At 38.4% G+C, this 20,938-nt stretch overlaps 2 protein-coding genes across 3 annotated transcripts in view; both read left to right on the top strand.

Annotated features, from left to right (window-relative positions):
* The first annotated feature begins 2,935 nt into the window (after window positions 1-2,935).
* LOC125231663 (ATP-dependent RNA helicase dbp2-like) lies at window positions 2,936-9,969 on the top strand. Of its 2 annotated transcripts, none has more exons than XM_048137164.1 (8): window positions 2,936-3,032; window positions 3,135-3,223; window positions 4,165-5,611; window positions 5,935-6,163; window positions 6,255-6,413; window positions 6,663-7,001; window positions 7,200-7,352; window positions 7,550-9,969. In XM_048137164.1, the coding sequence occupies exons 2-8, from the start codon at window positions 3,189-3,191 to the stop codon at window positions 7,684-7,686; spliced, it is 2,499 nt and encodes an 832-aa protein (XP_047993121.1). In that variant the 5' UTR covers window positions 2,936-3,032; window positions 3,135-3,188; the 3' UTR covers window positions 7,687-9,969. The 2 variants fall into 2 exon arrangements, with proteins under 2 accessions (XP_047993121.1, XP_047993120.1); XM_048137163.1 differs by having other exon boundaries at window positions 4,159-5,611.
* Window positions 9,970-12,622: 2,653 nt separating this feature from the next.
* The window catches only part of LOC125231568 (3-phosphoinositide-dependent protein kinase 1), a 131,531-nt gene continuing 123,215 nt past the window's right edge, over window positions 12,623-20,938 (top strand). Inside the window, exons 1-2 of the mRNA XM_048137026.1 lie at window positions 12,623-12,841; window positions 19,816-19,900. The gene's annotated coding sequence lies outside the window, so the exon portion shown is untranslated. The remainder of the gene's footprint in view (window positions 12,842-19,815; window positions 19,901-20,938) is intronic.

The following is a 20,938-nucleotide window of genomic DNA, read 5'->3' as shown; positions in this document are numbered from 1 at the left end:
ATTCACGACGGACGTCCGCGTAGTGTGTTCCTAGCTTGAAACTAGGAACATACTACGCGGACGTCCGTCGTAAATCGACCGCGACCGCGACCGATCAGTGTGCACGGAACAAAACATCCAGCGAGCCAGATTTCGATCGGACGTCCATGCGCTCAAGGCCACGTCCACGTCCGTCGGCCGATAGTTTGCACGGTTATGTGTAATTTCATTGTCCAGATTCCCGTCCGCGGTCGATTTACGACGGACGTCCGCGTAGTATGTTCCTAGCTTGAAGCTAGGAACATACTACGCTGACGTCCGTCGTAAAACTAGGAACACACTACGCGGACGTCCGTCGTGAATCGACCGCGGACGGGAATCTGGACAATGAAATAAAGCTAGGAACATACTACGCGGACGTCCGTCGCAAATCGACCGCGGACGGGAATCTGGACAATGGAAATACACATAACCGTGCAAACTATCGGTCGACGGACGCGGACGTGGCCTTGAGCGCACGGACGTCCGATCGAAATATGTCTCTCTGGATGTTTTGTTCCGTGCACACTGATAGGTCGCGGTCGCGGTCGTTTTACGACGGACGTCCGCGTAGTATGTTCCTAGCTTCACACTTACGACGGACGTCCGCGTAGTATGTTCCTAACTTAAAGCTAGGAACATACTACGCGGACGTCCATCGTAAATCGACCGCGGACGGGAATCTGGACAATGAAATTACACATAAAGCTAGGAACACACTACGCGGACGTCCGATCGAAATCTGGCTCGCTGGATGTTTTGTTCCGTGCACACTGATAGGTCGCGGTCGCGGTCGTTTTACGACGGACGTCCGCGTAGTATGTTCCTAGCTTAAAGCTAGGAACATACTACGCGGACGTCCGTCGTAAATCGACCGCGGACGGGAATCAGGACAATGAAATTACATATAACCGTGCAAACTATCGGTCGACGGACGCGGACGTGGCCTTGAGCGCACGGACGTCCGATCGAAATCTGGCTCTCTGGATGTTTTGTTCCGTGCACACTGATAGGTCGCGGTCGCGGTCGTTTTACGACGGACGTCCGCGTAGTATGTTCCTAGTTTAAAGCTAGGAACATATTACGCGGACGTCCGTCGTGAATCGACCGCGGACGGGAATCTGGACAATGAAATTACACATAACCGTGCAAACTATCGGTCGACGGACGTGGACGTGGCCTTGAGCGCATGGACGTCCGATCGAAATCTGGCTCGCTGGATGTTTTGTTCCGTGCACACTGATCGGTCGCGGTCGCGGTCGATTTACGACGGACGTCCGCGTAGTATGTTCCTAGCTTAAGAGGATACGGTAGCGAAAATGCTAAAATGGAAAGGAGCCCCCTTTCAACTTGGGAATTTTAGTTAAATATACAAGTGTTATTAACTAGATTTATCAAAAAAAAATTGTCCATTAATAACAAATCAGTCAAAAGATATTTCAAAAAAATCTTTAAAATCGAGGTTCCGCTCTCGACTCTTTCCTCCTTCAAAACTTAATCAATCGGAACGAAATTTGAGAATCTGAATAAAAATGAAATAATCAATGTCGGACCGTTTAGCTTTTTTGGTTAATTGTTACCAATCTTGAGTATCACACCTTTTTTTGCACTACAATGAAAAAGGCCGTTTTTGGAAATTTTTGATTGGCTCTAGAGTCTTTCAAAAGCAGAATATCAAAAAAATCAAAACGGTCCGACACAGATAAAAATAATAACAATCTGTGTTGAAAAAATTATTGCTCTATCTTCAAAAACCAGGGAGGAAATAGTCGAGAGCGTTTGTATGGAGAATTGACCCCTACCGTATCGTCTTAAGGCGGAATCGAGCAGCGTCGAGTCGCATTCAAAATGTATGGGAGCTCGATGCAACGCGGTTCGTTTTCGCCATAGTGGACGCTTGGTGGACGCCAGGCTTTAGGCGGAATTGAGCCAAGTTGAATCGCGTCCTCATACATTTGAATGCGATTCGACGCATCGCTAATAGATGCAGTTATAGCTAGGAACACACTACGCGGACGTCCGTCGTGAATCGACCGCGGACGGGAATCTGGACAATGGAAATACACATAACCGTGCAAACTATCGGTCGACGGACGCGGACGTGGCCTTGAGCGCACGGACGTCCGATCGAAATCTGGCTCTCTGGATGTTTTGTTCCGTGCACACTGATAGGTCGCGGTCGCGGTCGTTTTACGACGGACGTCCGCGTAGTATGTTCCTAGCTTATCAGTTTCAAAAGAAATGCAGAATACGCTACTTGCCTCCTAGTCAAATCAGCTTCTTTTTAAAAACTGTCAAAACGAATTTGAACGACCTGCTAATATGGAATTTATATGAAATCGAATTGAGTGACGTCACGATCAACTCAGTTACTTTATATATTTCAACCAGACATATTAAATAGAAACTGGATTTAAAAATAACTTCTGTCCATGTTTTTCTTATAATTATCTGATGCTTTATTTCGTGCATAGTATAAAATATTTTATTTTAACTACAGTCAAGTTCCCTATAGAATGAGACTAGACTCGACTCGGGGAGCCTAGCTATACGTAGTATCTTCTTAGTATAGTAGTTTGTGGCCTAGCCTAGTGGATGCCAGCCAGGCACTCTCCGGCTGTCGGCCGGAAACAAGAGAGGGAGAAGACCTTGACTTGCAATGATTATTTATGAGTTGCCCGTGTAAAATAAGTGACACGATCAATAATTCTTTTGTAATCAAAAGCACACTAAATCATTTTCATTGCACGTTTACATACTACCCATCACATTAGGATTAGCGTGATAAATGATGAAATATCAATACAATACTGTACTGTACAATATTAATAAACAACTCAGTATTCCCGTTTTATTTTTGTTTCTGGAAACACGATTTTTGATGAACATTAGCATAGCAACCCAATTTAAGGCGTTTCCGGCAGCCATTATCGAGTTGTTCTTCGCCGGGTCTGAGTGAGGGTCAGCGTGGATGAAAAACTTAAATAATTTTCAAATTCTCTCCTAATCGAGAGGTAAATAAATGTCATTGTCTTGTCCATATTTATATGTTTATTTTTTGTTAGTGCCATTAAGTTTCCTGTAATCTTAACATTTTCATCACTCCATTGTTCTAGATACCTACTCGACCGTAGAACTCCACGTAATTACGATCTTCACTAAGTAGCAGAATGCAGTACAACGGCTTCAGTAATCAACATCCTATGTAAGTTTTGATTTACGTTAGCTAAATAAGTCTAAAATTACTTTGGCATACTATAGGTAGGTAGGTATACAACATTGGTTGGTGTTGATTGATCCTCACCGATTCTATTCAAAGCGGCCATTTTGTGCAATGCACTACGTGCTTTGGTACTCAGCTGTTAATGTCGTTTGTCTACGTCTACGCCCGCCCGTCTAGCTATACGAATCTTTTATTCTTGGTCTTGTAATACATGGGACTTGTAATTGTAACATTCTTATTTAACGATGGAAATATAAAAGAACCTTCCATTTATCCCATAGGCACTTACTTTCACTACACTGTATAAATTGGGGCATGAATTAGTTATCCAATTTGGGTATAGTAGACAGTCTGCTAAACAGGTCGGACGATAAATATGTACAATCCAATCCTCCTGAGCGGAATGACACTGTTTTAGTTCTTCCTTTGCGTTTTTTATAAAAATGAAAAGGGTGATGAAAAGTAGTCTACACAACAGTTTCTATTATTTGATATTTAGCGTATAATAACGACTGAAACTATGTCTACTACTCTACATTTCAGGTTGCTAAATAGCAATCAGATAAACTAGGAGTTTTAATTTCTGTGACATGTTACAAGTAGGTGTATAGGTTTAGTTTAGGTCATTGTGGGCCCTTTATATACTTTATCCTATTTTATAAAGAAACTGAAAATTTGTATTCCTATTGTCATGAGATCTGATAGAGACAACTGACAAAACAACAAATACAATGCAACATACCAATATGACTGAAAAGTACAAAAACTTTTATGACACTGAATTTATTTTATGGCCACTCAATCAAGGTAGCCAGATTTTTTAGATTATTTGTGTCTTATAAAAAGCTTATGGTTTTTGATACTTTGTTTAGAACATTACATAATTTTAAGGTTAAACATAAGTAAAATTATTTTAGTTTCAGGCCCCGTCCAGACCGGAATGAACAATTCGGTAAAATACCGTTCTTTGGTGGTCTTCATGATTTTGGGGGCCCCAAAAACTTTGCTCCCAGAAACAACATGGGCAATAAAAACAATTTTCGCCCAAGAAATGACTTTAATGGAATGAGGCCAGATTTTAACAATCAGAAAAGTGAGAATGGAATTCAAAATGATTTTGGTGGCCCGAAAGAGTACCGTCCAAGGAATAACTATAACAATCAACCTCAGAAGAAAGATTATGAAGACAAAGGCCCTGGAGGTAACATGCAATTTTATAATGGCAAACCTGACTTCGGAGGACCAAAACAAGGTGGCTTCCAGCACAAAAACAATTATGGACCCAAGAACTTTAATAATCAAAATGGTCATATGAATCAACAGAACTATGCACAGAAGAAAACGTACAATAATCCTAATATGGGTCAGCAGCCTAACGAGTTTAATGGCCGGAAAATGCAAAGCATGAAGGCTAAACACCCAGGAGATAGCTTGGTGAAGCCCATGTGGGATATGGCTAATCTTGAGCCAATTCAAAAAGATTTCTACAAGCCACATGCTGATGTAGAATCCCGCTCTGAGGAGGATGTAAATATGTTCCGTGCTACAAAGGAAATTATTGTAAGTGGTAACAATGTGCCACGCCCCAACCAAGTGTTTGATGAAGGAAATTTCCCTGATCATGTAATGAATACTATCAAAGAACAGGGTTGGGTTGAGCCCACTGGAATTCAAGCTCAAGGTTGGCCCATTGCTCTTTCTGGCCGTGATATGGTCGGAATTGCTTCCACAGGGTCTGGTAAGACTTTGGCCTACATGCTTCCTGCTGCTGTCCATATTGTGCACCAACAGCGCATCCAAAGGGGAGATGGCCCAATTGCTCTCATTCTGGCTCCAACAAGAGAGCTTGCTCAGCAGATCCAGTCTGTGGCCCAGGCTTACAGTGCCCGTGGCCTTATCAGAAACACTTGCCTCTTTGGTGGCTCCCCCAAAGGGCCTCAGGCTAGAGATCTAGAAAGAGGAGTTGAGATTGTTATTGCCACACCTGGAAGATTAATTGATTTCCTTGAGCGAGGCACCACAAACTTGCGTCGCTGCACATACCTGGTCTTAGATGAAGCTGACAGAATGTTGGATATGGGCTTTGAGCCTCAAATTCGCAAGATTATTGAGCAAATTCGTCCAGATCGTCAGGTTTTGATGTGGTCAGCAACATGGCCAAAAGAAATTCAGACATTGGCTGAAGATTTCTTAAATGATTATATCAAAGTGAATATTGGATCATTGAACCTCTCAGCTAACAATAACATAAAACAAATAATCGAGATTTGTGAGGAACATGAGAAAGAACACAAACTTACTAACCTCTTGAAAGAGATCGCATCTGAGAGAGACAATAAAGTAATTGTTTTTGTTGAAACAAAGAAAAAGGTAACTAAATATTAAAGTAGTCATTCACTTGTTTTATATATTAGTACATTGCGCTTTATGTGCGGAAAAGAGTGGCGTAAATTAAAACGCGACTAAAGGGAGTATTTTAAATCAACATATAGGAATTCGCTCTTTGCACATGTATCATACAACATTTTACAGTGCTTATGGCCCTTTAATTTTTTACGTACTTGCGCAATGATCTCATTACCTAAATAGTGCGGTAATATAGAGCAATATATACTGTAAAATGTATTATAAAAACATATTCTGATAGAAAATACACTACTGATGTCATTGACCATGCCATTCTTATATTTTAGGTGGATGATATTGCGCGTGCTGTACGCCGTAACGGCCACAAGGCTCTTGCTATTCATGGAGATAAATCACAACCAGAACGTGACGCTGTCCTCACAGAGTTCAGGAATGGAGCTACTACCATCCTTATTGCTACTGATGTTGCAGCCCGAGGCTTGGATGTTGAAGATGTAAAATTCGTTGTCAACTTTGACTATCCCAATTCATCTGAGGATTATATTCACAGAATTGGTATGTTTATTAAAGTAGCTGTTTCATTGTTATCTTTTCTTTTTATAATTTTATTAAGGTTTTTACTAGGTACATTATTTATTTATTTCAGGACGTACTGGCAGATGTCAGCAATCAGGCACAGCATACACCTACTTTACCAGCGGAGACTCGCGTCAGGCTCGCGCTTTAGTTGCAGTGTTGTTGGAAACTGGACAGACACCACCTGCTAAGCTGAGCGACATGGCACGAAACAATAATGGAGGCTCTGGTAATTGACTACCTAATAGTAGTCTAATATTACTAACAGCGATAAATTAAAACACGACCGAAGGGACTTTTAAATCGACACTAGTTACGAATTTCCGTTTCGCACGTGTTTTTCGATACGATGTTTTTCAGTACAGATGACCCTCCGAAGTTTCGGCCTGACTTCAAATGAACCACTTCTCGCACTAGTGCGTAAAAAAACCACCATCTATACTGAAAATAATATATTAAATTAAACTTATTTTTACAGGACGCAACCGTTGGCAGCAGCGTAAAGATAACAACAGTGGGTCAAGTTCGCCACGCCAGCAGAGCAACCAGTGGAACAATAAGATGGCTAACAATGTTTCTAATGAAGATACACAGAACATGTATCAAAACCGCAACATGAACCAACAACCACCAAGATTCAATAACCAAAACCAAGGCAATAATCAGGGTTACAGACAAAATAACTTCCAGAAGCAGGTGCCTTTCCCAAGCCCTAATATGTTTGAGTCTATGGGCAACTACCAAGGCGGATATAATAATGGCTATCAAAATGGATACAACAGCCAGAATGGTTACGGACAGCAGCGCACATACAGCAGTAAGTTCTACTTTTTACAAGTACAATATGTTTGTGGATCATCATAAACTAAAACTAATTATTAAACCTACCTGTAGTAATCTGTCTGATCTTATTTTTCAATTCATGCATAGTGTAAAACATATATGTAGTATATTCATGCATATTGTATATGAGAAGACTATTTGAATATTTTAGCATACTTAAATTTGATTTCAGATCAGCGCAACGGAGGACAACAGTACCGTAATAATAACGCGAACGGCAACAAACCAAACGGCTCATCCGGATCTTCCTACGGATCGCCTCCACCACATTTCGCTACTCCTCCACATTACCCACAGATGCATCCTCATCATCAGGACCTGCTCGGTGAGCTACTAATTAAATAACTATTATGTTTTTCATCATTATAAATTTAGCAACTATATCGATCGGCCGACCGAGGGCCGCCACCTCGCCGAGAAAATGTGGTCGGGCGAGGCAAACGCGCGCGCGGGTACGGCGCTCGGCCAGTGCGGGCCTCGGGATCCGGACAGAACATAATCACGTGTGATGTGTGGTTGCAGGCGGCAAGTTCTACGGCGGCGGCGTGGGCGGCGTGGGCGGGGGCCCGTGCGGCTACCAGGCGGCGGTGGGCGGCGGCGTGCCGTACGCGCACCTGCCGCCCGGGCCGCTGCTGTACGCCGCGCCCGTGCAGCAGTAGGCGGCCGTCCGTCCGGACCGGACCCCACCCCGAGGCGTTTATTGTCTGTTAAATAGTAAGAATTTCGATTTGGGTTGTACCTCGGCTCGAAACGTCTTTCGTTCTTTGTGATCGCGTCAAATTTTCCATGTTTAACGCTCCGACCGTATTTTTGAGTCGAGATTTTTGTTAGGTCGATTTTGGTTTCTTTTTTTTTAGTATTTCTCGCAGATCTGAATGAAGCTTACGAAATATGCCGAATAGTATTTAGAGGGCGTTCGATTATGCTATTTTAAAAGGTGATCGACGAAGTCGAACGGGTTACGTTTTTGTGAATTCTCTTTCAGATCCTTAACGAATATTATAATGTGTGTTATTTGATAAGATGTAAGGTGTGACGTTACAAAACTTGTCGTTCTCACCTGTAGATTTATCGTGACTCTTTCGAAGCTCTACCGGGTTTGAGAGGGTCGCTCGCTGTATTTAGACTAGTTTGGTGTGGGTACCCTATTGTGTAATCCCCGGGTGCCTTTTCGTTTTCTTTTATAATGTCTGTATGATGTACGAAATGCACGAAACATATAGAAGATGAAAGGTTAGAAGATGAATGGATTTTAGGGGAAAGTATTCTCTTAAAATGTTTTATATAAATTATTTTATTGTTAATTATTGATCTTATCCTGAGGAAAAGTGGGACTTAGTAACGCGTTTAATCACTAATCTGTATTGCCAGATAAAATTGTGAATATTTTTCTTATGAAAAAGTGATGTCAATGACATTTCAAGTCACTGATTTCAAAGTTATTTTTTTATTGAAGACTACTTGAATAATACTTACTACTGAATATTTTATGCGTAGGAATCAGCTTCTCGAGAATATAAAAGTATGTAAATAAAAACATGCATTTACCGTAGGAAGAGCGTTTCTTAGCAGAATAATTATTTGATTTTCGACTTTATTTGTGGTATGATAAAGAGGGCTGGTTATAGTATAATCGGCACAAAATACTAAAAGTTTTAAAAGTTAACGTATCGTGTAGGCAGCCGTTACTGTCCAAAGATTTTGGAATAATCTGTGATATTTCATTACTGTAACCTGTCTGCGTTGGTCAATTGTTAATACAAGACAAAAATATATTTTTTGACTATTTGAACGAATTACAAGACAGAGTTAGCAAGTCGTTCACAGATGTTTAATGATATAATATATAAGTTTTCAGTTTTACCGTTAGGGACGTAAACGGTATCTTCATACGCACTATACGTATATAGCAACCATATAGGGGGTGAACAACGTGTTCGTAGGTCTTGCGTGTTGGTAGGTTAAGTTGCCGAGCATTCTCTGTGCCGGTACTGATATGGATTATCAGCAAGGTCCAATTATAGTAGCTTTCAATACTCGCCCAAGGTTGAAAGAGTTAAAACGCGAGGACTTTGTGTACATTTTAAGAGAAAGACTGTGCATAAAAATTTATCTAAAAGATGAATTTTCCAATGCTAGCTAGCCTGTCCTTGGAATCGCGATTACGAAGTAGTTAATTGCGTGCGTATTACGGCAAGCGTGAGTGTCGAGTATGGTCGCGGATCGCAGGTAGCTCCTGTATTATTATGTACAAAGTACTGCACCCACCTCTACTAAACAACTGTGATGTTATATGTAAGTAGCGTAAGTAGTTACGTCCAAGAGAAGGGATGACATCATATCTGACATTTAATATCGGAACGTGCATTCAGCTCGTTCCGATTACGTTTTCTCTAAACAAGACAAACAAGACTGATTATTTCTTATTGATAAATATTTTATACATGTTCACTTTGGATGAATCAAGATGTCTGTATTTATAATTGGTAGTATTCTTCTCTCGCGCTGTGTGTTTTTTGGACAGCTGTTATTCACTAGGTTCGTCTTTCTAAAAGCGGTCACCGAGATACTAAAATGTTCATGAATTTGTTTAGAAAACGTTAGTTTATTGTTTCTTTTGTGATGAAAAATGTTGTTGACAAATTATGTGACAGCGGCAGAAACACGTAATTCTTGAGAGTTAATTATTATTTGTTGTTAATAAGCAAAATTTTATTTATTATACCAACCGAGGTTTGTGAAAAATATACATAGATTTTTAAGTATGTGGCAATGCAGATCCTCATGAATATCGATGCCTATTACTGCAAAAGTAATAGCTAGTATTTATTAATAAACAAAACTGTCCCAAAGGGAAGTCTTCTGAATGTTTCTGAGAAGTGCATTTCTTCTATGTAATACAGTATTAAATTCCGATTAATAAATGAATGTATAATTATTAATCCGCTTTTTATTGTTAATTTTTTTCATACCTCTCACACTACACTCCTCAAATATCGTTCATGTACTTATTTTTTTAGTACAGTCACCGGCGTAATGATATGTGATGATTCCTGTACCTTGTCATATTAACGTCTTGTTTTGAAGTGTCATACGGCATTGTCAAACGATTAAAAGCGACAAGGTACAGAAATCATCACTTCTTTATGCCGGTGACTGTACCTACTTAATACTAAATTCTTATTTACAAATGAAATTGACGATTCTTGAAATATGCTTATAATAATTAGTTTCCCTGGATGTGCCAAATTTGGAACATTTTGTTTTGATTATCAAATAAACCATTAATCCTTAGATGCATATTGTTGCCATTTGGCTACAATGCATATATATTTTTAAATAAAGTAGCCAAAATATAAGCTGGACTTTTTATTTCTTTTTCCTAGATCTTACATCTAAATAACTAAATAAAAACATTATTTCCAACCACAAATAAAAAATCATGCATTTACGAATTAAGGATTAAGATAAAATGGCGAAAAAGTGTAAAAAAAACTGGATGATTGCGATTTTTAGTATATGATTTAGGCAGATTTTTTCAGAATTTATTATTTTATGTTTAACCATTTTATCATAGGGGTCTCACGAATAGTGTACCTTTCTAATAGTAGTAAAACTTTTCAAATAAATTTTACCAATAATGATATATAAATAAGATTTAGCCTATTTAACTTCTAACACTGATCCCTTAAATGCATAGAGTGATGTGATGTATATATGCATCATATATTTGAAGGCCCGTAGCTCAATATGTAGCTATCTACAGTCAAATTTATTACTTAATTATTATTTATTAATATTTAATAAATAATTAAATAAATTCAATAAAATATTGATTTATTACTTAAGGGTTAAGATGAAATGGCGGAAAGGGTGAAAAAACTGGATGATGGCAATTTTTGTTAATATGTGATTCAGCCTGATTTTTTCAGAGTTAGTAATTATTTTATGTTTGAACATTTTATTATAGGGGTTTTACAAATAGTCTACCTTTTTAATAGTAAAACTTTTCATATAAAATTTACCAATGATATATTTATATAAATAAGATTTAGCTTATTCATCTTTTAACACTGGTTTAGTATGTATTAAAATCGATGTTAAATATTTTTTTAATTATTTTTCCCACAGTCAGAAAACCATTGTCTATCACATATATTAATTTCGCGTTAAAAGAAAAAAATGATGCATTTAAGGGTTAATTCGATATTCAATTTTTTTAAATTATTTTTCCTAGAGTTAGTAAACCATTCTCTAAAAAATCACGCAATTAAGGGTTAAAGTTAAGCGGACTGTTATGCTTGCTTGTCTATCTCTCTGGAGGCTTTTGTTTTACCTAAGAGCAAAATAACTACATCACCTATTGTAATGCGGGTCTTTCCTGCCAGAACGGTTGAAAAGTGCACTTCTGTTTTAGGGCATGATTTGTAATTTTTGTTGCATACAATTTTGTAGGACAAATAATAATTTATAACATAAAATCCTCAAGCAGTGTCCTGTATCACATAGTAGCAAATAATTTCCACTTTGGGCGTTATCATTTAATATCTCCCTTATATGATTCTATTTTATTGATTATACCAATATACAATCCTTTGTTTCGTTCAGCAGGATTCAATATGTGACACAATCGACTATTTTGAGCGAACATTGTGCACCGTGGGGCGGAAGTTAAATATTTGCTAACGAGAGTAAGTTAAATAGCGACGGTCCGAGTTACACACAATGTTTTTCATCACACTTGCAATATAAAAACAATATGCAAAAGATAAAAGAAAGTTAAATACGGTACTAGAAATTTCATAACTCCCTAGGGAGTTTGTTTATAACTCCCGCTCCGTCTGCGTGCAGTAGCACATTTAATGTGCGAGTGTGATGCAAATACTTTTCTATTAAAGTTTTCCATTTTAAGGATCATATCATCATATCATAAGATTTATTTAGGGCTAGACGTCCTTTTATAAATACTGATGTTTATACAATTGTGCGACATCTAGTGAAGTCCTATTGAGGTGAGGAATCTTAAGTCCGTTTTCACATTATCCGATCCGATATCGGACGTCGGAAGGATTTCAATGGAATAAATCCAAGATGGCGCCTGTAATGCATGGGATATCGGTCCTACATCCGATATCGGATAGGATAATGTGAAAACGCACTAATATTTATTAAGGACAGGACGGGACGGGGACCGATCCACCACTTTCCAGAAACCTCTAGTAATGGATCGGCTCATTCATTGGAGCTCAAGCAAGGAATGGGTTAACCTTAGAGATACGCAAGAGTATCCCATTCCAAATAAAATAAAAACATTTAGTATTCGTAAAGCAATGTTAGTCTAATTTTCGTGAGAGAGTTCAAAATGGGATTTTCATTGTTTTTTTTTTTCGAATGTAGTAACCTACACCTAAAAGAGTGTGAATTTAACGAAAACATGCTTTAGGTCAAATGCATAGAAGCTATATTTGTGAAATAAAGTATGACAGCTGTCTTTGTAAGGTCATTACATGCCGAGAGATGGCGCGCGCAACCTAGTTTCGCTCGTATTTTCGTGGCTGCTCTGTTTCTGTCTGTCAAAAGTCTGGATTTAATGAATGTCTGATTGATAAAATGATAACAATTTTATTGTTTTTTGGGATATTTGTTCAAGAATGATTGTGATTTAGTGTGGTGAATTGTAAACTTTGACTACGACCAAGTGCTCTTATTTTGACTCTGTTGGATTAAAATTTAAGGCAGTTCTTTCGCGTTAGTGACAATTTTGATAACCTCGATGTTATTACGAGGTTATATATAATGGCTGAAATTAAACTGGTATGTTGTATTTGCAGTAATATGTATATAATGGTTCAATACATAGGTTACTTTGTTTTATTTTTGGTATAATGATAACGCCACATAACCAAACTTTCCTTCGTAACGTAACCCAGTATCGAACTAGACGGCCTTGAATATAATCTTGTGAAGTCCAATGTCGTAAAAAATTCAATAATTTTGTCAGGATGTCTTTAATCTAGAACGTATTATTTGGAATATTATATTTTTCGCTACTGTCTATTTGCCAAATCTTGTTACTGATCTCATTTTGATGACCCCACATACAGTCGTTTGCAAATAGGTAATCCAATCTGAATAACATTAAATTTAACCAAGGCAGAACAAATCATTAAATTGTCGGGGACATTAAACATAATATTATAAGTTTGAATTAAATCATTGTAGCTATTTTCAAATTACAGCCCCTAGATGGCACTAGTGCGAATAGTTGTGCCACTAAGGCCCACTTGCACCAACCACTTAACTCAGGGTTAGTGGGCTGTCATCTGTCAAAATCCATACAAAATGGTGGGTTAACCCGAGGGTTAACCCTCCATTTTATATGGAATTTGACAGTTGACAGCCCACTAACCCTGAGTTAAGTAGTTGGTGCAAGTGGGCCTTAATGACCTAAGCCACAGACAGAAGACCTATTAACAAAATAAAGTATGTTAAACGTAGCATGGCAGCTTTCGGTATATTTTACGTACCCTACCCTATTTGCAAGTAACTATCAATTTGATCAAATCGGGTGAAGTGGACGGAAACGCCAATTTGGCTTTGTTTTCACTTTTTAGGGTTCCGTAGCCAAAATGGCAAAAACGGAACCCTTATAGTTTCGTCATGTCCGTCTGTCCGTCTGTCCGTCTGTCCGTCTGTCCGTCTGTCACAGCCGATTTACTCGGAAACTATAAGTACTACAGTGATGAAATTTGATGGGAATATGTGTTGTATGAACCGCTACAAAATTATGACACTAAATAGTAAAAAAAAGAATTGGGGGTGGGGCCCCCATACATGTAACTGAGGGATGAAAATTTTTTTTTCGATGTACATACCCGTGTGGGGTATCAATGGAAAGGTCTTTTAAAATGATATAAAGTTTTCTAAAAAACATTTTTCTTAAAGTGAACGGTTTTTGAGATATCAGCTCTCAAAGTCGTAAAAAGTATGTCCCCCCCCCTCTATTTTTATAACTACGGGGTATAAAATTCTAAAAAAAATAGAGGTGATGCATGCTAATTAACTCTTTCAACGATTTTTGGTTTGATCAAATTATCTCTTATAGTTTTTGAGATAGGTTGATTTAACTGTAATTTTGGTTAAATATTTGCTGCTACGGAACCCTTTGTGCGCGAGCCCGACTCGCACTTGGCCGGTTTTTTCGATTACCTACGATATAACGACCAATATTTAAGAGGTACTGGTAATGTAATACAGAGGTGCGTCGCTAGAATAAGTGCCAATTTGTGAAGTATTCGCGTTTGAGGGCATTTTAAAATTCAGAGCGTTTAATAATCTATCAATCACCATGGGGTATTAAATAAGGGTTAAATAGGGGTGAGTAGAGGCCTAGTTGGGTACAGTAGCCGAAAGTGGGTCTAGCCAGGTATCTTTTGTTTTCACTAATCCTATTTTTAACGCCTAATGACCGTTTCAAGTTCTATCGGGCCTTCGTATTCGAAATAAAATTGAGTATAAACGGACGTATAATACGCAGTATCGTCCCAATCCACATGAAATTGTTAAATTTTAATCCTTGTATGAAAAAAGTCTTTCATTTCGATGATAATTTCAGATGGATACCTTACTGCGTAACTACTGTAACTACGTCCATAACGAATGTTGACAATTATAACGTTTCGTTTCTTTCTTTTACTACAAAATTACCTAATCATTATGAAAATAATACTTTGTGAGTTTATTTAAGTGTATAATAACATTTTTAGTGATGGTTAATGTGCAATTCCAGAGAAAAGTGAGATAATGTTTTCCAGCAGTGTTTGTTTACATGATTGGACAAGTATAGTTGAACTAACTGTACATTTATTACTAGCTTTTGCCCGCGACTTCGCTCGCATTAGAAAGAGACAAAAAGTAGCCTATTACTCTTCATCCCTTCAACTATCTCTACCTAAAAAATCACGTCAATTCGTCGCTCCGTTTTGCCGTGAAAGACGGACAAACAAACAGACTTTCCCATTTATAATATTAGTATGGATATTATATCTGACTAGAATGAGTGGAAATTAATAAAATTCTAACGCGACTTAACTTGGCCTTTAGTTAGCGATAGTAGTAATAATCGATCAAATTTGCCCTCTGATTCCGAAGATATTTATTTATAAAGTTCATACTGTGTAAATGCCTGTAGAATATAAGACTGGAATATGCTTTAAATGAGGAGGCACACTGACATTTTATCCCGCCAGGCGGCGCCTGTGCAAGTATCTAGGCATGTCACTGTCATTCATTCATCATATGTGTGAGAGAGAAAAAACCATCAATTTAAACTTCTCTAGATACACTATCACCTACAAATTCGGCACTCAAAAGTGTCCGATCGCTTAGTTGCAAATGTGTGCGTCCAGTTGACAAACGAAAACTTCGCAATGTAGTAAAAACTACTTTCATTTTTTTACAAAAACAACGTTATTTCTTAGTACTTAAAGTTCAATTTCAAATGCAAGCAATTGGCGGTTATGACATTAATGAATGTGATCATCGCGAAAGCCATAAAATTTTATTACCGCAGATCGCAGGTGTGCATATTTTTAAAAAAATCTACGTCTTATTGCAACCAACTTAAGTTTAATTTCGTTTGCGCTGCAACAATCTAAACGCCATTTTTACATTGGGAACGAGGATGGACAGAGGCATCATGGGAGTCGCGCTATGAGATGAAAGGCGAGAATGAGGAAATTTGCGGTATTTTTGCGAAAAACTGTTTTAAAAATCCTATTAGATAGAAAATTTCTTAAGGAACAAAACGTTTGGTATAACATTTTTCGAGATGTTGCGTATTTTAAGCGAAAAAAAATGAGTTTTTACTGTACGATATTTTTATTGATATTATCTCAAACAAAAAAATATATAAGGTACGGCGGGACAATTTGGACTGGGGGACAATTGCAACTGAACTGATTAATATCTCCACGTTTTGCAATGTTTGCATTATTAAATAGAGTCAACTGAGGTATATATATATATATATATATATATATATATATATATTATATATATATATGTGTGTGTGTGCGTGTAGTGAGTGTATGTGTAGCGATTATGTGAAGGTAAACAGTTGAGGGATTGTATGTGGTGTGTGTGAGGGTGCACTTGGAGAATATGAATTAAGTAGCTATTAAAACAAAGAAGAATTGAACGATGACATTAATTTATTATTCTACGCATAATTTCTTTCAAAGCTTTGTTTGGGTAAATCTTCTCTCCGCTCCTCAGCTATAATCTTGCGCCATTTTTCCCTTTCAACGTCTTGTTTTGGGAATCTGGAATAAAAAGCTTTTTTATTACTTAAAAACGAATTTGCTATTCCCGGGTTGTTTCTTTTTATAATTAAAGTAATTTATAAGATATGTATTAATATTATTGAATTGAAATCATTTATTTCATACATTATTAATATGAAATAGGCTTCTTTTACAAAAAATATAAATTAGCGACTCCATCATTCCATTTTTAACTATGTTCCACTTCATCCATCTTTTGTCGCCGTCCGCTCATTACTAGTATAGCGCGAGAGAAAGAGACAAACTGCGTAAGACCAAATCAAGGAATTTACTTTAATTATTCTAGAAAATAAATGTTTTTTGTAAGTTAGGAAGCCATTTTGACCACAAATGCATAACATTATAAAATTATTAACAATTACTTACCGGAAATACGATACGTCATCCTTTTTCAACGTATATAAGGTGTTATTTTTGCACTTTTTTACGGAGCACTTAGGCATGTTGCCGACACCACAGTATAAAACCAGTAATAACTCTTCTTACAAACTTCACGCCGCGCGGTGTGTCCCCCTCCCTCCCCTCGCATGCGGCGAAAACATGCGAAACTGGTGATTATTGGGCTGGACAGTCGGGGCCGCGTTTGCGCGCTGTGTTGACGTGTTGAGTTCGGGAGAAAATGACGTCAGCACCGAAGACATATTTTCGTTACTGTAGTGTTTATGGGTGTATGGAAAGTTCTCAAAATGCGGAAATGTCATTCTTTAGAATTCCTAGACACCCAGAAAAGTAAGTGGTTGTTATATATTTGCAGTGTTAGGTACATTATTGCTTACGTAAATGGCGTAAAAGTGAGATTTAAAGCTAGAATGACACATTAAAATCAATAAGGATTTATCTGTAACGACATTTAGGTAGATGCTGCGATCTATCTAGCTCGAAAGTTTGGTACCTACTTAAATATTGTGCAAACATCTATTCAAACATTTTATGTAAATATGATTTCGTCAGTATTTAAGAAACAAATACGTACTTGAATCTTTGTTAGATAAAAAGGTAGAAAGAGCGTTGGTACTAGCATAGCGCCATACACAGTTACTAATACGAGTAGGACAGTAGGTACCTACGTTTCTAGTTCAAACGAATCTTTTTTTTATTGTGATGGATTGGGTGTATTCTAGAGAAAACATATAAAATGAACACTTAAATTAACGCTTTTGCAATTATTGTTACACAATCTACTATTGCGCGTATGAGAGTAATATATTTATAATGATTTTTTGTGTCTTCAATACTGACTAATGTGGTGTCATGACGTGGTATTGTTATACTAAAACCTACTTACAGTTAATAGTACCTATTAGATTTACAACAACTTACATTGTACGAAGTCGATTATAGTAACGTTGTACATGTACAACCCTGCGTGACCTTGCGCAGTAGTAACGACCGCGCCGCCGCTGCCGGAGATTAACTACTGATATATCCTTATACTGTGCCGACACGGCGGATGAAGCGCTACTGACCGCCCAATTGTGCTTAGAACATTTTCAAGCACAATTTGCTGCGGACACATTCTAAGCCGTGATGGTGCATCTAGGTAGTTTAGATCGATGGAAAAAACATATCATCTTCTCGCTCTCACGTATGGATTAATAGGGTGGCGCCATCTGTCATAACCCTTGAGTGTGCCTCCTCATTGGTAGTTAGGTTTTAAAAAATATATAGAGTTTTGTCGAAGTTACCATCTTATGGACTGCCCGAGGGATTAATGGATTATGCAAATGGATTGCCAGCTTTTTGTCCGGCAGACGCATACGAGCCGTAGTAGACGGTAGCTGCTCCGATAGCATGGATATAAACGCTGGCGTCCCGCAAGGTTCTGTGCTATCCCCAACGCTGTTCTTGCTGCATATCAATGACATGTTGTCTATCGGCGACATCCATTGCTATGCGGATGACAGTACTGGGGATACATTTTACACGGGCCGTGCTAATATCCCTCGTTCAGTGGTACTAGAAAGTCGTGAAAAGCTTGTGTCGGACATCGAGAGGATTCTGTCCGGAGTCTCGGTGTGGGGTCGGGACAACCTAGTCTGTTTCAATCCCACTAAGACACAGGTGTGTGCGTTCACCGCTAAGAAAACCCCATTTACTGTGGTTCCACAGTTTCAAGCCCTTACCTTGTCAGGAAGTATTGGGATCCTCGGAGTCGACATTTCGAGTAGCGTCCAATTCCGTTGTCACTTGGAAGGGAAAGCTGCGTTGGCATCCAAAAAGCTCGGTGTGCTCAACAGAGCGAGGGGGTACTTTACTCCGGGGCAAAGACTGCTCTTGTACAAGTCGCAAGTTAGACCCCACATGGAGTACTGCTGTCACCTTTGGGCAGGAGCACCTGGATACCAGCTTGGACCCTTTGACTCGATCCAGAGACGCGCTGTACGAATTGTCGACGATCCCAAACTCACAGGCGGTATTGAACCCTTAAGTCTAAGGAGGGACTTCGCCTCCTTATGTGTGTTCTATCGCCTGTACAATGGGTTGTGTTCTGAAGAACTGTTTGACATGATGCCAACGGCCACTTTTCATCATCGCACCGCTCGCCATCGACAGGGCGCTCATCCACACACCTTGCAACCTAAATGGTCGCGCACCGTGCGGTTTCAGAGGAATTTCCTCCCACGAACGCTCCGGCTGTGGAATGAGCTCCCTGTCGAGGTATTCCCGATGAACTACAGTATGGGGTTCTTCAAAAAAGGAGTGTACAAGTTTCTAATGGGTCGGCAACGCGCACGTGACACCCCTTGAGTTGCGGGCGTCCATAGGTTACGGTGACCGCTTTCCATCAGGCGGGCCGTATACCTGTTTGCCACCGACGTGGTATAAAAAAAAAGAGTACCCACTACCCTTAGATTAATTAAATATTTCTATGCCACTACCTTGATTAACCTGCGGCCTTTGGCAAGGACACGACCTTTCTTACCTGACCTATCCATTCTTGAACAATTTGTCTATATCTACATAACTATTTTTCTAATCTAGGTACCTAGACTGGTAGTAGGTATTTAGTCGGAGAATTCTACGAAATTTGCCTAGCGTCATACCTGTCATAATGGTTAAAAATAATTAAATAAGCTGTTGTGTAGAGACACCTCATGGAATGCCCCGTCTTCAGAACTCCAGCTTTTATCCTTGATAACTCTTGAGGGCCAGACCCTAAGTGCGTTTTCACATTATCCGATCCGATGAAGGACCTATATCCCATACATTACAGGCGCCATCTTGGATTTTTTCCATTGAATCGGATGATGTAAAACGGACTAAGCTTGGCGTTGTTGAAAATTCATCATTCAATCATTGCCAATCCCGAGATTCCCGAGTCTAAGGAAAAAACACCATGTTTGTTTAAATCTGGCCCGGAATACAGGAAACTCCCACTTGTTATTTAGCTGAAGTGATTTGTTATTTTTCAATAATATTTAAATGAGTTTTCGGTTTCCTCAGGACGCCTTCAAACATTGGCAGATGGCCATTAAGGGCGGCGACTAGGCTCCTCGTGCACGTAACGAGGTCTTGATTGCGGAACAAGGTAAGAAGCACAGACACATATGTTTATAGACGATGCATGTAACGCAATGTTGTTAAAGCATAGTACTTGTAAATAAAGAATATTGACAACCTCCAAACAACGCTGCTCGCCTCATCTCAGGTGTAGGTGGTACTGGTAACTGATTTAGAATTTCAGCTTTGTGATAAAATAACTCATCATTACTTGATGAGGCACGTAAAGTATGGAAGTAAATACTCTTGATTAAATTTACTGCTTCCTGCCAGAATAAAATATGGGGTATTTTTGGACGTCAAGGAAGTTATAATTACAAGTTTGACAATGTGGTTAACCACTATCGGAAAAAATAATAATATATTTTTACCTTTATAAAAAAGAAATTATTTTACCATACTGAACCCAATAACTTCTACGTACGTTACTTGCTTCTGATTGCATTAGTCTACGATTTCTTCAGCTCAATTTCGTATTTAAATAAAATAAAAATATTGTTGTTCTCTTCTACTAAGACTTAAGCGAGTAGGTATAGTATTCACTAATTTAATAAGTTAAGAAATAAAACTATGGAAACGGATTAAATCGCGTATAAAAATTTAAAATTTATCAGTTTCCATAGTTTTATTTCAAGAGTAACTATCGCGGTAACCGAAGACAATATTAATAAGTTAAATTAGGTTAAATTTCCCCACACATTAATCATTAACCATACCGATGAGCATTGTTTAAGACGCTACAGGACAGGAGCGAAAATGCTAAAATGGAACGAAGCCCCCCTTTCAATTTGGGAATTTCAGTTAAATATACTAGTGTTATTAAGTAGATTTATCGAACAAAAATTGTCAATTCAGAACAACTGTTAAAAGATATTGCGAAAAAATCTTTAAAATCGAGGTTCCGCTCTTGACTGTTTCCTCGTTTAAAACTTAATCGTAACGAAATTTGAGAATCTGAATAATAATGAAATAATCTGTGTCGGACCGTTTAGTTTTTTTGGCTAATTGTTACCAATTTTGAATACCACACCTTTTTTTGCGCCATAATCAATAAGACCATTTTTGG

Source organism: Leguminivora glycinivorella, chromosome 12 (genome assembly GCF_023078275.1).
Source record: "Leguminivora glycinivorella isolate SPB_JAAS2020 chromosome 12, LegGlyc_1.1, whole genome shotgun sequence".
Classification (NCBI taxonomy): Eukaryota; Metazoa; Arthropoda; class Insecta; order Lepidoptera; family Tortricidae; genus Leguminivora; species Leguminivora glycinivorella.
Note: the sequence above shows the minus strand (reverse complement) of the source record. Positions and strands in the feature narration are given on the sequence as shown.

Excerpts from the sequence above, each read along its gene's own strand:
- LOC125231663 (XM_048137163.1), top strand. The coding sequence starts at position 3,189 with ATGCAGTACAACGGCTTCAGTAATCAACATCCTAT. Across the intron at positions 3,224-4,158 it reads TTCAGTAATCAACATCCTAT|TTTCAGGCCCCGTCCAGACC; the intron begins GTAAGTTTTGAT and ends AAATTATTTTAG. Across the intron at positions 7,002-7,199 it reads ACAGCAGCGCACATACAGCA|ATCAGCGCAACGGAGGACAA; the intron begins GTAAGTTCTACT and ends ATTTGATTTCAG.